This window comes from Erinaceus europaeus, chromosome 8, assembly GCF_950295315.1.
Source record: "Erinaceus europaeus chromosome 8, mEriEur2.1, whole genome shotgun sequence".
NCBI lineage: Eukaryota > Metazoa > Chordata > Mammalia > Eulipotyphla > Erinaceidae > Erinaceus > Erinaceus europaeus.
Window position 1 is genome coordinate 48210952 of NC_080169.1, and position 13792 is coordinate 48224743.

General features: G+C 35.0%; 1 protein-coding gene across 2 annotated transcripts in view; it reads right to left on the reverse strand.

Moving 5' to 3' along the window:
* Nucleotides 1–235: 235 nt before the first annotated feature.
* The window catches only part of C1GALT1 (core 1 synthase, glycoprotein-N-acetylgalactosamine 3-beta-galactosyltransferase 1), a 38330-nt gene continuing 24773 nt past the window's right edge, over nucleotides 236–13792 (reverse strand). For both annotated transcript variants that reach the window (XM_016192316.2, XM_016192317.2), the window contains exon 4: nucleotides 236–5901. In XM_016192316.2, coding sequence (XP_016047802.1) covers nucleotides 5686–5901 — 216 coding nt within the window. In that variant the 3' untranslated portion in view covers nucleotides 236–5685. The remainder of the gene's footprint in view (nucleotides 5902–13792) is intronic.

A 13792-nucleotide genomic window follows, 5' to 3' on the forward strand; every position in this document is an offset into this window, starting at 1 on the left:
AAAAAGCTTTTCACTGTCTATACACACACACTACAGAATATTTCTAATTTTTCTAAGGAACACTATTCAAAATTAGAGATGAAATATTTTGTTGATTTAAAATAAAGTATATATGTAAATTCATGTGTGTATACATAGATAAAAACTTAAGTATTTTTGATAAAACCACCACTACATATAAATAGCAGTGTTTTCCCCACAGCTTTTACATCCGTTAAAAATAATCAGATAAAACAACTTTAAACATGGGAATTTATTTTATGCAGTTGTTCAAAATCCATTATTTAAAAATGTTTAAAAAGGCACTTTAAAAAACATATTGAAAAATACAATTTTTCTGACTTATTGGATTGGTGATCACTTAAAGTAAGCAAGTCACCAGACATTTTTAAACCATTCATGACCATATTACCTTACATAAAATTTAAGTTTCCAAACACAAACATTCACTGAGTAATATAATACACTGCTTAGCAGTAAGATTAGTTTCCCTTTAATAGTATGCTTTACATGGATTATTTATTTTCAGGGTCCTGAAAAGTTATTTAAACTTAATATAAACTGAAAACTAAAGAGGTAAAGATGTTGAAATAGATCACTATCCAACCTTAAAACTAGAGTAGGTTTCTCTAAAGAGACCTTGTAAATTTTACTTTTCTAGAATGTATTAAAATTTCACTTTCATCTCTGATATATAAACATGTAATGTTAAAAAATAGTTTACATTTAGCATAAAACAAACCACAGGTTATTCTCAAATTTCTTAAGTATATTTCTGTCAGGCCCACTTTGAGGAAGTAGAGAAGCAAGCCAAGTGGAAAAAAAAAAAAAGAGAGCGAGAAGAGAGCAGCTATGCGTGGTAGAAATGGTGAAATCCAAGTGACTTCACTTCCTTTAATAACTATATATTTAGACTTAGTTTAAACGTGTGGATTTTTAAGTAGGGCTAATATCCTAAGAGCCAGCAGGCATTACTCTTGGACAAACTTTTGTTTCCAGTCTCATAGGGAAACCTAAAGTTAACAGGTATAAAATTATCATTAAGTAATTCAAATTCCAATTGTTAGTAACAGCCAAATTAACTTCATGAAGACTGGAAGAAGAGTAGTTAGAAAGTGGATACTATAAGGGAGTCAGGCGGTAGCACAGCGGGTAAAACTCATGTGGTGTTAAGCAAGGATGGGCGTAAGGATCCCAGTTTGAGGCCCCAGCTCCCCACCTGTAGGGGAGTCACTTCACAGGCTGTAAAGCCGGTCTACAGGTGTCTCTCTTTCTCTCCCCCTCTCTGTCTTCCCCTGCTCTCTCCATTTCTCTATGTCCTATCCAGCAACAACATCAGTAACAACAATAAAATAAGAAAGGCAAAAAAGGGGAATATTAAAAAAAAAAAAAGTGGATACTAGGATGGGGGAATAGCATAATGGTTATGCAAAGAGACTTTCATGCCTGAAGCTCTGAAGTCCCAGGTTCAATCTCCCACACTGCCATAAACCAGAGCTGAGCAGTGCTCTGGCAAAAAAAAAAAAAAAAAAGTGGAGACTATTTATGAATGGTATTAAGAAGCTGAAATTGTCAGAATATTAAAACAGAAATTTTAGGAAGATTTGATATAATCATGTGAGAAACTATTTAGGTGTCAGCCTAGTAGGAATTATAGTTTGATAGAATTAAGGAAGTTAAAAATAGTACATACACTTAATGCTCAAATTTAATTACCATATTTCAAAAATATTTAAAGCTGGTGGTGATTTATTTGCAAATCACCTAATAGAAAAAAAAACACCTCACCTCTGAAATTTAAGTTATTAAAAACAACTGAATTCTGGGACTAAAAAACAAAATTGCTTTGTATCATCTATGAACTTCCCACAAGAAAATATAGTATATTGTTATAGGATAAATAGAAAAATGTTTTAGTATTGAGACATTAAAATTATTTATCCTGATGACAAATATTTTATTTTAGAAGATGGTAAGTCATTAACATCATGAATTCTGCTTTTATATGCTTTATTAAATAGAGATTTTTTTTTGCTTTATTAGCATAGAGTACAGTCAACTGATTCTTGGGAAATGAAGAAATCTCAATAGTATGCACTAGCAGAAAACATTTTGTGTATTATAAACACATATGCTACCTCTACCTAAAAATTTTTATTAACATCTGTGGACAATTTTTATGACCTTTAAGTGTGTTTTTTAAAAAAATTGTATTACTAAAATTTAATGAAACTCCTGACCCCATGGAGAAATACAGATTTTGTTGTGAGGCCTAGTCACTCTATAGCCAAAGAATTAAAGATTTTAAAAAACGGAGTAATTCAGTGACTTTTTATCTTTAAAGTCTTTTACATTTAATGTAGTGTGATCACCCAATACAAAAACTGAAACTATGCTTGAGGACCAGGCAGTGGTGCACCTGGTTAAATGCGGACATCACCACGTGCAAGGACACAGGTTTGAGCCCCTGCTCCACACCTGCAGGGGGAAATTTCACAAACTGTTTGAAGTTTGTCAATTTCTGTCTTATCAAATAAAGGAAGGGGAGAGGGGAAAAATGGCAGGCAGGATCAGTGAATTCATTCTGCAGGCAGGGTTATCTGGTGGCCATTAAAAAAAGGGGGGGAGGGGTTATCCCTGGTGACAATTTAAAAAAATGGGGCTTATATCTTAAATATCTTGTCTAAATCTTGAGAGATAACCCTCGTTTAAGAGATATACCTCAGTAAGTTCCAATGACCATTTGCAACACAATCACTTGGGTTTTAGAGCAACTGTTCTCAAACTAGCATGAGTTAAGGCTCACCTGAAAGGCTTGTTTAAGCATAAGTGTTAGCATTCAAAATTAGAGTTTCGGATACAATAGGCAAAGAATGGGACCAGAAGAGGTCCGTCAAGTTCTTAGGTGTTGCTGATAATTTTGCAACCACACTTCGAGATCCATTGCCCTAGGGTATCGCCTAAGAACACATACTCTTTGGCCACACACTATTGTACAATCAGAATTTCTGAAATTGGAGTCTCTATAAATCTGTACTTTAACAAGTGACCAGGCAAGCATGTAAAAACCAGTTTGAGAACCACTTGGCAATTTAGTTAACTTGATTAGTAATAGCCAGTTTAATAGATGCCATGTATCACCAAAGCATGAATAGAAGCTAAGTGACTGCTCTCAAAACTTACACGGTACAAATAAGTTGTTCCAGGCTTTTTTGAATGTAAATAATAGCTATGTTACCTACCAGCTTTATCACAAAGAATAAGTTGCTTTAATTCTCTGTGCTTCAGTTTTCTCATCTATACATGGTAATACTCAATTCGGGAGGATTAAATCTAGTCTGCCCAGAGTATCTACCCATGGTACCTCGAACATGGTAGGCACTAGATAAAAAACAGCTATTACTTATTCTAAGAACTATTTCCTTCAATATCAGATTTGAGTACAGTAGATTTTTTATTCACTTAAATCAAGTGTTCACACTCCAAAGTCACAAAAAACTATACTAATTGCACTAATACTCTGGTGTAGACAGTATTCTAAGTTGTATACATACTCACTCATTTAATCCTCATAAATATCCTGTGAGGTAGGTAGTATTATCATCTCTAATTTACAGATGGGGAAATTAAACCACGGAGAAATTAAACAGATTGGTAAAGGTTATACAACTAGTTAAGTGATGGAGCAAGAATTTAAACCTAGGAAGTCTTACACCAGAGTACAAGACTTATCACGATGTTAACTTCCTATGAATAAATTTAAAAGTCCGGGGATATTTATGATAAGCCATCGGTAATTCTAAATAATACAGAAGAGCAGCATATATGAACTGCAAACAAATTCATGTCCACACTGAGATGAAGAGCTTTTCAAAGAATAGCTAATATTAACACCTTTAAAAATTGACAGAAAGCACCATGAAAATAACAAAGGCTAATTTAACAAGTAAAAATGATGTGAGTTTTCAGCATGTGGGCAGAGCAATCAATCCATAATTAGTCACTAAAATTGGCATCTTCTCAAACATACATCTAGACAGAGTTGTGATTATGACATATTTTGGCACAATAGATATTAACTTATGAGAAAAGTCAAATAATCTGACAGTAAAGTAAAATCAGTTTTAAGAGAAAATAATCTGTAACAGTTAAACTTACAGAAAGTCTAAAATACTGTTATAATACATTCAGATAATATTGCTGATACAATGAAAACAATTTTTTCTCTTTCCAGAAAATTTTTGAACAAAGGATCACAAATTTAGAACAAAACATTTACCAAGCAAGGTGTTTGATAACAATTTGGAATAGTGTTCCATCAGAATAATTTACTGGCAAAACAGTCACCTTCAAGTAGCAATTCAGCATAAAAGTTTAGGCTATTTTATGTTTTTAATTAACTCTGGACAAAATCCTAAATACAAATTCCTTTGCCAATGTAATCAGTAGCCACCTCAGATCCTAAAAAATGAATTTCAGGACATAATTTAAAGTTATGAAAGGTACAAATTGTAATCTATCAGGATGGGTGAGAATGAAAGGAACAATTATGTAACTGGAAAGAGTTTTAAATAATCAAAATGCCACTTAACTTCTGAGTGGCAAAGATGTAAAAAGAAAAAAGCAATCTCAAGTAACATTAAATTTACTATTTATTAATTACGGGGGGTGGCGGTGGCGGTGGTGGTGGGTGCAGGTGTTGGCATCCTGGTTAAGCCTATATATTCAAGCCCCTGTTCCTTACCTGCAGGGGTCGCTTCATAAGTGGTGAAGCAGGTTTGCAGGTGTCTATCATTCTCATTCTCCCTCTTTCTATCTCCCTGTCCTTTCTCGATTTCTTTCTGTCCTACCTAATAAAAGTTAGAAAGAAAAAAAAAAGAAGAAAAAATGGCTGCCGGAAGCAGTGAATTCGAAGTGCCAGCACCAAGCCCCAGAAATAGCCCTGGTGGCAAAATAAAAGAAAATAAGTTAAAATATTTTTAATAATTTTAGTAAATAAATATTAACAGCTGAGAGTGGTTGAACACAGAAGAGGTAACAGGAACTTGGTAAAAGATTAAGAAATAACTAGAATCAAATATATAATACAGTCAAGGCCAATGATAACTTCAAAATGTGGTTTTATTAATGCACTTTAGAAAAGTGCCATTCTCAGTCTACCTTCTTTTAGAAGAAATACTGCCAATTATAAATAGCAAAACTTTCACTCAATAAAAACTATATGTAGGTGTATCATTCATTTCTATCACAATGAAATAGAAATTCTTAAGTTTACAAACAACACAACACTGAACAATAATTCCTTCTAAATGTTTCTTTAAGGCAGATCTGTTCAGCATCATATGTGTTACTAACACGATGCTTTGTAGTTTCAGCAAATTTAAGTGTTTCAGTTATCAGTGAAAATAATACATGTGGTCAAAAGTAGGCAGCACATCTTTCCTAATTACTTGCCTGGCCCCCACTTTAAAAACATAAAGTTTTCATATATACATATAATGGTAAGAAAACACATTCTAACATACTTCACAGTTTACTTAAAGCTTCATTTTACAGATATTAATATGCAGATTTCTAATATGGAATGTTCACTCAGAAAGAATTTCTCACTGGGGTTCCAGTGTTCTATATCAGAAAAGGAGAAGTTCTTCAGTGCAATGCTAAACATTTTACCCCTCTCTTCGTTTAAGTTTTTCTTTCAAGGGTTTCCGATTTTACTTTTGAATCTTCACTTTTGTAGGCCTGACTGAGTTCCTTAAGATTATTCGCAGGTAAAGCAGGTTGATACCTGTATAAATAACCATATGGACGAAGATGATAAATGAGGTATTCTAACTCATACATAGTTGTAGGATCAACATAATGAAAAGAAACTGCAAGATCAGAACAGCAGCCAGGACCCTAAAAAGCAACAGAATCAGACATTAATAAACAGCATAGTCTTCACGTATTATAAAAAATAGTAATAATTTAAACAAGACTCATGCATTAAAAGTGACAAGATAAGGCTAGGGAGATAGCTCACAAAATTGCGTGCCTGAGGCTTTAGAGGTTACAGGTTTAATCCCTGGCACCAATTTATGCCAAAGCTGCACAGTTCTTGTTCATTCTCTCATTCTCTCTCTCTCTCTTTCCCCCTTTTTATAATACACAATAAATATTCTAAAAGGTGAGTAAAATATATTTCTAAAAAATTGTAAGGTAAAGTAGGTACTTAATTTCTTAGACCTATAAAATAAAATATCCAGTCTATTGTAGAGTTCCTAATAATTTAAAACCAGCATGAATTGCCAAAGTATTTTTTTTAACTTATTTTTTTTCCCCCTCACTGGGACTTCACTATTTCAGCTTGACTTTTTCAGACAGGTAGTGATAGAGATACAGAAGGGGGGGTGGCTCACCTGGTTAAGTGCACATGTTACAATGTACAAGGACCTAGGTTTGAGTCCCTGGTCCCCACCTGCAGGGGGAAAGCTCTGCAAGTGGTGAAGCAGTGCTTCAGGTGTCTCTCTTTCTCTCTACCTCTCTATTTCCCCCATCCTCTCGATTTCTGGCTGTCCAATAAATATAGATAGAGACAGAGGGAAAGATGGGAGCCTGCTCAAACCTGGGTTCTGTACATGACAAAATAAGCATACTATTCAAATGAGCTATTCTGCCAGTCCTGCCAAAGAATTTCTAGCTTAAGTAACATTTACATGTTATAGTGTTTGAGCAAAGTCTTGAGAATTCTTCAAATTATCAAGGAAGCTACTTAATTTTTGTCTCCAACTTTTGCTTTCTCTTCATAGAATTTTACTTGACTGAGCCTCAGAAACATATTGCTAGGGCAGTGAGTGACTACAAAGTCTTTCCCATTTGTGTCTGCAACCTAATAGTTTGTACATCAATCTACGCAGCACAGTATTTAAGAAAGGAAGTGCTGAGTGAAACCAAGATTTGAATCCAAACTTTTCAACTAGTATATAACCTTGGGAAAATTACGTAATCTTTGTAAGTATAAACTTCCTCAACTTCAGAAGGTGGTAACTTAAAGGAACAGAGTGTATAAGATACTTAGGATCATGTTTTGTCTACAGAAAATACTCAATGTTATTAGTTACTTTGACAGAACAATCACATTCAGATGACAGTCTGAATCAGTAGGTCAAAGTTAAACCTTGGGCCAGCTACATAACTCACCAGATTCTTAACAGATTATATATATATATATACACACATATATACAGGTTTAAAGTAAAAACAAACTTAGCAACAAAAATCAAATAGAAACAACAAAAATGTTTTGATATGAATATATATGGGTCCTGGGTCAGACTGATGGGGTAAACAGTTAATTGTATTTATATATTTTTGGGTGCTACTCTCTGCCCTAATCCAGCTTTCTTGCCCTATTCTCAACTTTAACACCATCTTCCCAGACAATATTTTTAATTTATCTGCATGTCAGCTAGCAAGCTCAAGCAAAAATTACTAAAGTCATGAGCCCCTAGCAACCTAAAATATACTTCCTAGCTTCTACCGACCCTGAAATCCCTATTCTCTTCTACTCTATTCCTACTTTTTGGTCCTGTTTATTAAATATCAACCACCAAGTTGCAGATGCTACTATGATTCTATCCTGAACTCCCTGGGCAGATTACCTCACCAATGTGTCCCAGAACTTCACCTCTCCAGAGCTCTACTCCCACCTACTAGGGAGATAGAAACAGACTGGGGGTATGGATCGACATGTCAACAGCCATGTCCAGGGGAGAAGCAATCATCAAAGCCAGACCTTCCACCTTCTGCACCCTATAAAGAATTTTGTTCCATACTCCCAGAGGGGGAGAAATGTTAGGGGGAAATGACCACTGGAGTGCTCTGAACTCCAATTCCATCAGGAGCTGGAGAGAGAAGAGGAAAAAAAAGGAAGAAGACTCAGAAGCAGTAACAGGTGTAGGTATGACTTAGAAAGGAAGAGAAGGTGGGACCATAGAAAAAATAGGCAAATATATATAAATATAGTTATAGAAACAATAGTCAACCCCTGTCTGTGGCCTTGGGAGAACTACTGTAGTTTCCAATGGAGGGAATGGGGACATGGAGCTCTGGTGGTATGAATAGTGAGGAATTAATTATACCCTTGTTATATCATAAATTTGCAAATCAATGCTAAGTCACTAACAATTTTTTTTTAAAAAAAGAAAATGATATTTTGGTATCTAGATAGAGTTTCAGGCAGAAATCTTCATAGTGTAATGTCTTTGCATGGACCCAGGGAGTAGTACAGTCTAGCAAGTTCTCCATATTTATCACCTACTACTTACTTGGAAGTGTGTAGCTAACTATAATAAAAATTATCATGGGGATGGCAAAATAGCTCACTTAATAGTCCACCTGCTTTGCCATGAATGTGAACCTGACTTGAGTTGGCTGGCCCCCACTGCAGTGGAGGACATTTTGGTGTGGTGGCATCTTTCCCTCCCTGTGTCTTTCTCTATATGAATAAGTTAACCTCAATGACAAAAAAGAAAGGGAAAAAAAAAAAAGAAGAAGAAAAGGATTTGTTCACTGTATTTTCTCTCTTTGAATGTTCCTTTGAAACAAACACTGGATATGTGTCTTTTATGTCTTAAAAGGCCATTTAGGTACAGTACGTAAATCATTTAATGCTTACTTTTTACATGTTTAGGGAATATAGTTAAAGGAACAAATATGCAAAATAAGTACAAAAACAAGTAGTGATTATCTAAACCAGTTCCATCCAAAAATGCATGTGAGTCACATAATGAGGTGAAAAATTTCCTAGATGATACATTTAAAAATTAAAAACAGATGAAATTAATTTGAATATATGTAACTGAAGAAATTTTATTATTTTAAAAATGCAATGTTTTAAACATTACTAATAAAATGATTATTTTAACTTATCCTTGATGATGAACATGATATATATATATATATGTATATATATATATGACATATATCAATTTGAACTTGCCATATTTCAAATACTAATTAATAGTTGTATAAGGTGAGTGGCTACTATAGTTACAAGTGCATATTCAATTGTAATAATAGGACAAAAGTAATTAACTACAAACTACTCATCCTTTCAAGAAGCAATTTTTATGGCTTTGAAATAATTTATTACACTATGTTCATGGCCAGGATATTATTGTTGTTATTATTATTATTATTATACCACAAGAGATAATAAAGAACAGCTGTAATTATTAGAAACAATATATTTTTTGTACAGGATATGCTTCCCAAAAAAACTCTTAATTGTCAACTGAAAAATCATTAGAAAGAATCCAGGGGCTGGGTGGTGTTGCACCCAGTTAAGCACTCACATCACAGTGCAAGGACCCAGGTTCAAGCCCCGAGACCCCACCTACAGGGGGAAAGCTTTGGGAGTGGTAAAGCAGTGCTGCAGGTATCTCTCTGTCTCTCTCCCTCTCTACATCCCCCTTCCCTCTCCATTTCTAGCTGTCTCTATCCAATAAATAAATAAATAAATAAAATAAATTAAAAAAAGAATCCAAGAAGTCAATTAAAAAAATGATTTAAAAAAATAACAACTTTTATCTATACAAGAATAAAAAGAAAGTTTGTTTAATAAAGAGGTTAAGCAGAACACCAACTAAAGAATTAAATACTTATGAAGGTACTTAAAATGAAATGAAAATCTATATGGAGAAAACTAAAACTTTACTAAGGGTATAAAATACAACTTAAAAATTCCTGGGAAAATAGGTAGTACTGAACAGATTACAGTTAATGTGAATAAAACTGTGGAGAATAAATCATATTTGAGTATTCTTGGTACTCGAGAAATTAAAATACAATATTTTTTAAATATTTATTTATTCCCTTTTGTCATCCTTGTTTTTTTATTGTTGTAGTTATTATTGATGTTGTTGTTGGATAGGACAGAGAGAAATGGAGAGAGGAAGGGAAAACAGAGAGGGTGAGAGAAAGATAGACACCTGCAGACCTGCTTCACCGCTTGTGAAGCGACTCCCCTGCAGGTGGGGAGCTGGGGGGCTTGAACCGGGATCCTTACACCAGTCCCTGCATTTTACGCCACATGCACTTAACTTGCTGTGCTACCGAACGACTTCCAAGATATGATAATTATACTGTAAGTTATAAACATATCTACTATATTAAGATTGACAGCAATTCCTTTTTTTAAACCAACTTCTTCCAGCCATACCATTCTTAGGCATTTATCCAAAGGACATGAAAACACTAATTTGAAGGGAAATATGCACCCCATATTTACAGTTGCATGATTTACAATAGTCAAAAGTGAAAGTAGTCTACATACCCATTGACAAATGACTAAATAAAGAAGTTATGAAAATATTCTCCATGGGGTAGTACTCTGCAATCAAAAAGATGGTAATGTGTCTTTGGGGGAAAAAAAATAGAACTGGAGGTGATTATGCTTAGTGAAATAAAGATGTGAAAGCCAACTAGTATATGAAATATACTATACATGGAATCTAGAAAACTGATACACAAGGACCTAAAAACAAAGAAACAAACCAGAAGTAAACAAACTATGTCTAAGATTTTTGTGAGAACTATGATGGTTACCTTAGGGAGGGAGGAGGGCACAGAACTATGGTGGAGGATGTGGTGTGGAATTATATCCTATAATCTTGTAAACCACTACCACAAAATTTATTTCTAGAGGACAGCCTTTACTTCTAGGCTAAGGAAGTGAGAAAGTAGTGTGAGAAGTGGACGACACCAACAGTTAGTTCTGAACAAGCAACTTCAGAATTCCTAGGCTTGATGAAACAGTTGACTCAGGAACGTACCTTCTTTGCCATGTGTGCTACTCAAGTTTGAGCCCTACACCCTACACTGTACTAGGGGAAGCTGTGGTGCTATGGTGTTTTCCCCTTCTCTTTCTCTGTTCTGTATAAAAAATATAGGCCTAGAGCAGTGAAACCTAGGTGCCTCCCACTCCCCCAAAAAAGAAAACATAACTCCTTAACTAGAATATCTCACATTTTGTTTTGCTAGATAAAAAAATTCTTTGTAGGGAATCGGGCAGTAGTGTAGCAGGTTAAGTGCACGTGACACGAAGGGCAAAGACCAGTTTGAGCTCCTGGCTCCCCAGCTGCAAGGGAGTCACTTCACAGGTGGTGAAGCAGGTCTGTAGGTGTCTCTCTTTCTCTTCCCCTTGCTGTCTTCCCCTCCTCTATTTCTCTCTATTCTATCTAACAGAGATGATATCAGTAACAACAACAGTAATAACTACAACCACAATAAAAAAAGGGCAACAAAAGGGAAAATAAATAAATATAAAAAATTTTAAAAAAATTCTTTACTGCTCTCCTCCTTCTTTCTCGGTTTCTGTCTCTACCCAATAAATAATAAATGAAATATTTCAATAATTTTTTAAAAAATTCTTTACTGTATTTTTTAGTGATTATTACAGAGAAAGTATGTGTATGACACAGGGTGCACAGGAGAACAGTAATTCAGGGAGAAGAAAATTTATTAAATGATCAAAGTGTGGTAGCTGGAATCTTCTTTTTACCATGTTTATACTAATCTTCCTCATAGAGAACAAGCAGTATTAGATAAGTCAATTTTGATATAACCAAGTGTATTTTATAATCTTATAAATCTTATTATAAAACATACTGTTAAGAAAAAGAGAAAACTGGATGTTGGTATGCTTCTAAAAACCCCTTCTGTTTCATTAGTTTAATCCCCCATGCTTAACACTATTCTATTTACATAACCTCTGTTAACAAGCACCACCTTCCCTCCAGGCATTGGTGGTTTAGTGGTAGAATTCTCACCTGCTCCGCCCCCTCTCCTTCTCATACCCTGATTTTCACCAGTCACTTTTCTCTCCACCCTCTCTGCTTCGCATCCTGTTCCCACCCTACTGGGTTAGTATATTTATAAGGACAAGATTGTAGTTTTTAGTTGAGTTTAGCTTAGCTTAGTATAGATTGCGCTGCGTCCTGCATGAATAAAGAGATACTGCATACAACCCAGCCATGAGTCCCGGGTCGTCTGTTACCCGCCCATGAAGCCAGCCCGGCGAAAACAACATAGCTGGAATCTTCTTTTTACCATGTTTATACTAATCTTTCTCATAGAGAACAGGCAGTATTAGATAAGTCAATTTTGATATAACCAAGTGTATTTTATAATCTTATAAATCTTATTATAAAACATACTGTTAAGAAAAAGAGAAAACTGTGGGCAGTAATCTTAAAGGAAAAAAAAGATATTTTAATAGTTACAAAAAGACACCAATAATGTCCCTTTGATATTTACTACATGTGTACTTATCAGGTACTCCTAGTAAACTCTTAAATGGATTTAGGGTATTTGTTATATATATGTGGAATGTGCCCATTATTTTTATAGTCTAGGAAGTTGTTGCATTCAGAACAGTTAATAATATGCTAGCATAAGGTTTCAAACAGCCTATTATAGAAAACTAAAGTTTAAAATGTTTATTAAAGTAGATTTTCATGTCAACAAGAGAATATTCTAACTTATTTCCCTATCCCCTGTTTTTGAAGCACAAAGTCTAACGATCATGGTGGAGGAGCTTATGATGAAAATAACAGTAATTTTCTGAAAAGTGATTAATGGGGAGATAGCATAATGGCTATGCAAAAGCCTTTCATGCCTGAGGCCCCAAAGTTCTAGACTGAATCCTCTGCACCACTCTAAGCCAGAGCTGAGCAGTGCTCTGGAAAAAATAAAATAAAATAAGGTAAAATAAAGAAGAAGAAAAAGGAGGAGTGGGAGGAGGAGGAGAAGAAGAAGAAGAAGGGTGATTTGCAAAACTACAAAAATCACTTATTAGGATGGGAACTTTTGACTTTGCTGAGCCTCTATTTTCTTATCTATTAAAAGCAGAATTAGCATAAGAATCAGATATTGTGTATGTATAAATAAAGAGCACACTGCTGGTTAATAAGTTCTCTTTTTTTAAAAAAAATTATATTTATTTATTTATTTTCCCTTTTGTTGCCCTTGTTTTTCATTGTTGTTGTAGTTATTATTGTTACTGATGTCACATTATTGGATAGGACAGAGAGAAATGGAGAGAGGAGGGGAAGACAGAGAGAGGGAGAGAAAGACACCTACAGACCTGCTTCACCGCCTGTGTAGTGACTCCCCTGCAGGTGGGGAGCCCGGGACTAGAACTGGGACCCTTACGCCGGTCCTAGCACGTTGCGCCACATGTGCTTAACCTGCTGCGCTACCGCCCGATTCCCAGTAAGTTCTCTTTTAAAGCTGATTACTTAAAGCATACGTCAGATGTTAGAGCAGCCCAGTTTCTTTTTCATTTTTTAAAAGATTTAAAAAAAATTTATGTACTTAATAATCAAGAGAGAAATTGAGAAAGAAAGGGGAGAGACAAAAGGAGATCCCTACAGTGCTGCTTCACTGGTCATGAAGCGTGTCTCTCCACCCCACCCCACCCCATGGGAATCTGGGGCATCAAACCAGGTCCTTGTGTATTGCAATACAAATGCTCAACTCAGTGTGTCACTGCACAGTCCACACCCAGAGTTTCTTAACCCAAGTACACTAACATCTGGGGCTAGATAATTCTTTGTTAATAGTGGTAGGCAGCAGTTATATGCATTGTAGAATTAAAAAAAAAATGTGACTAGTATACTTTCTGTCCCTCCCCATCAAAATTTTCTTATTTATTTTAGAGAGAGAGAACATTACAGCATTATTCTGACACATGTAATGATAGAGATCAAACCTGGGACCTCGCACATGAGAATTCAATGTCTTATGA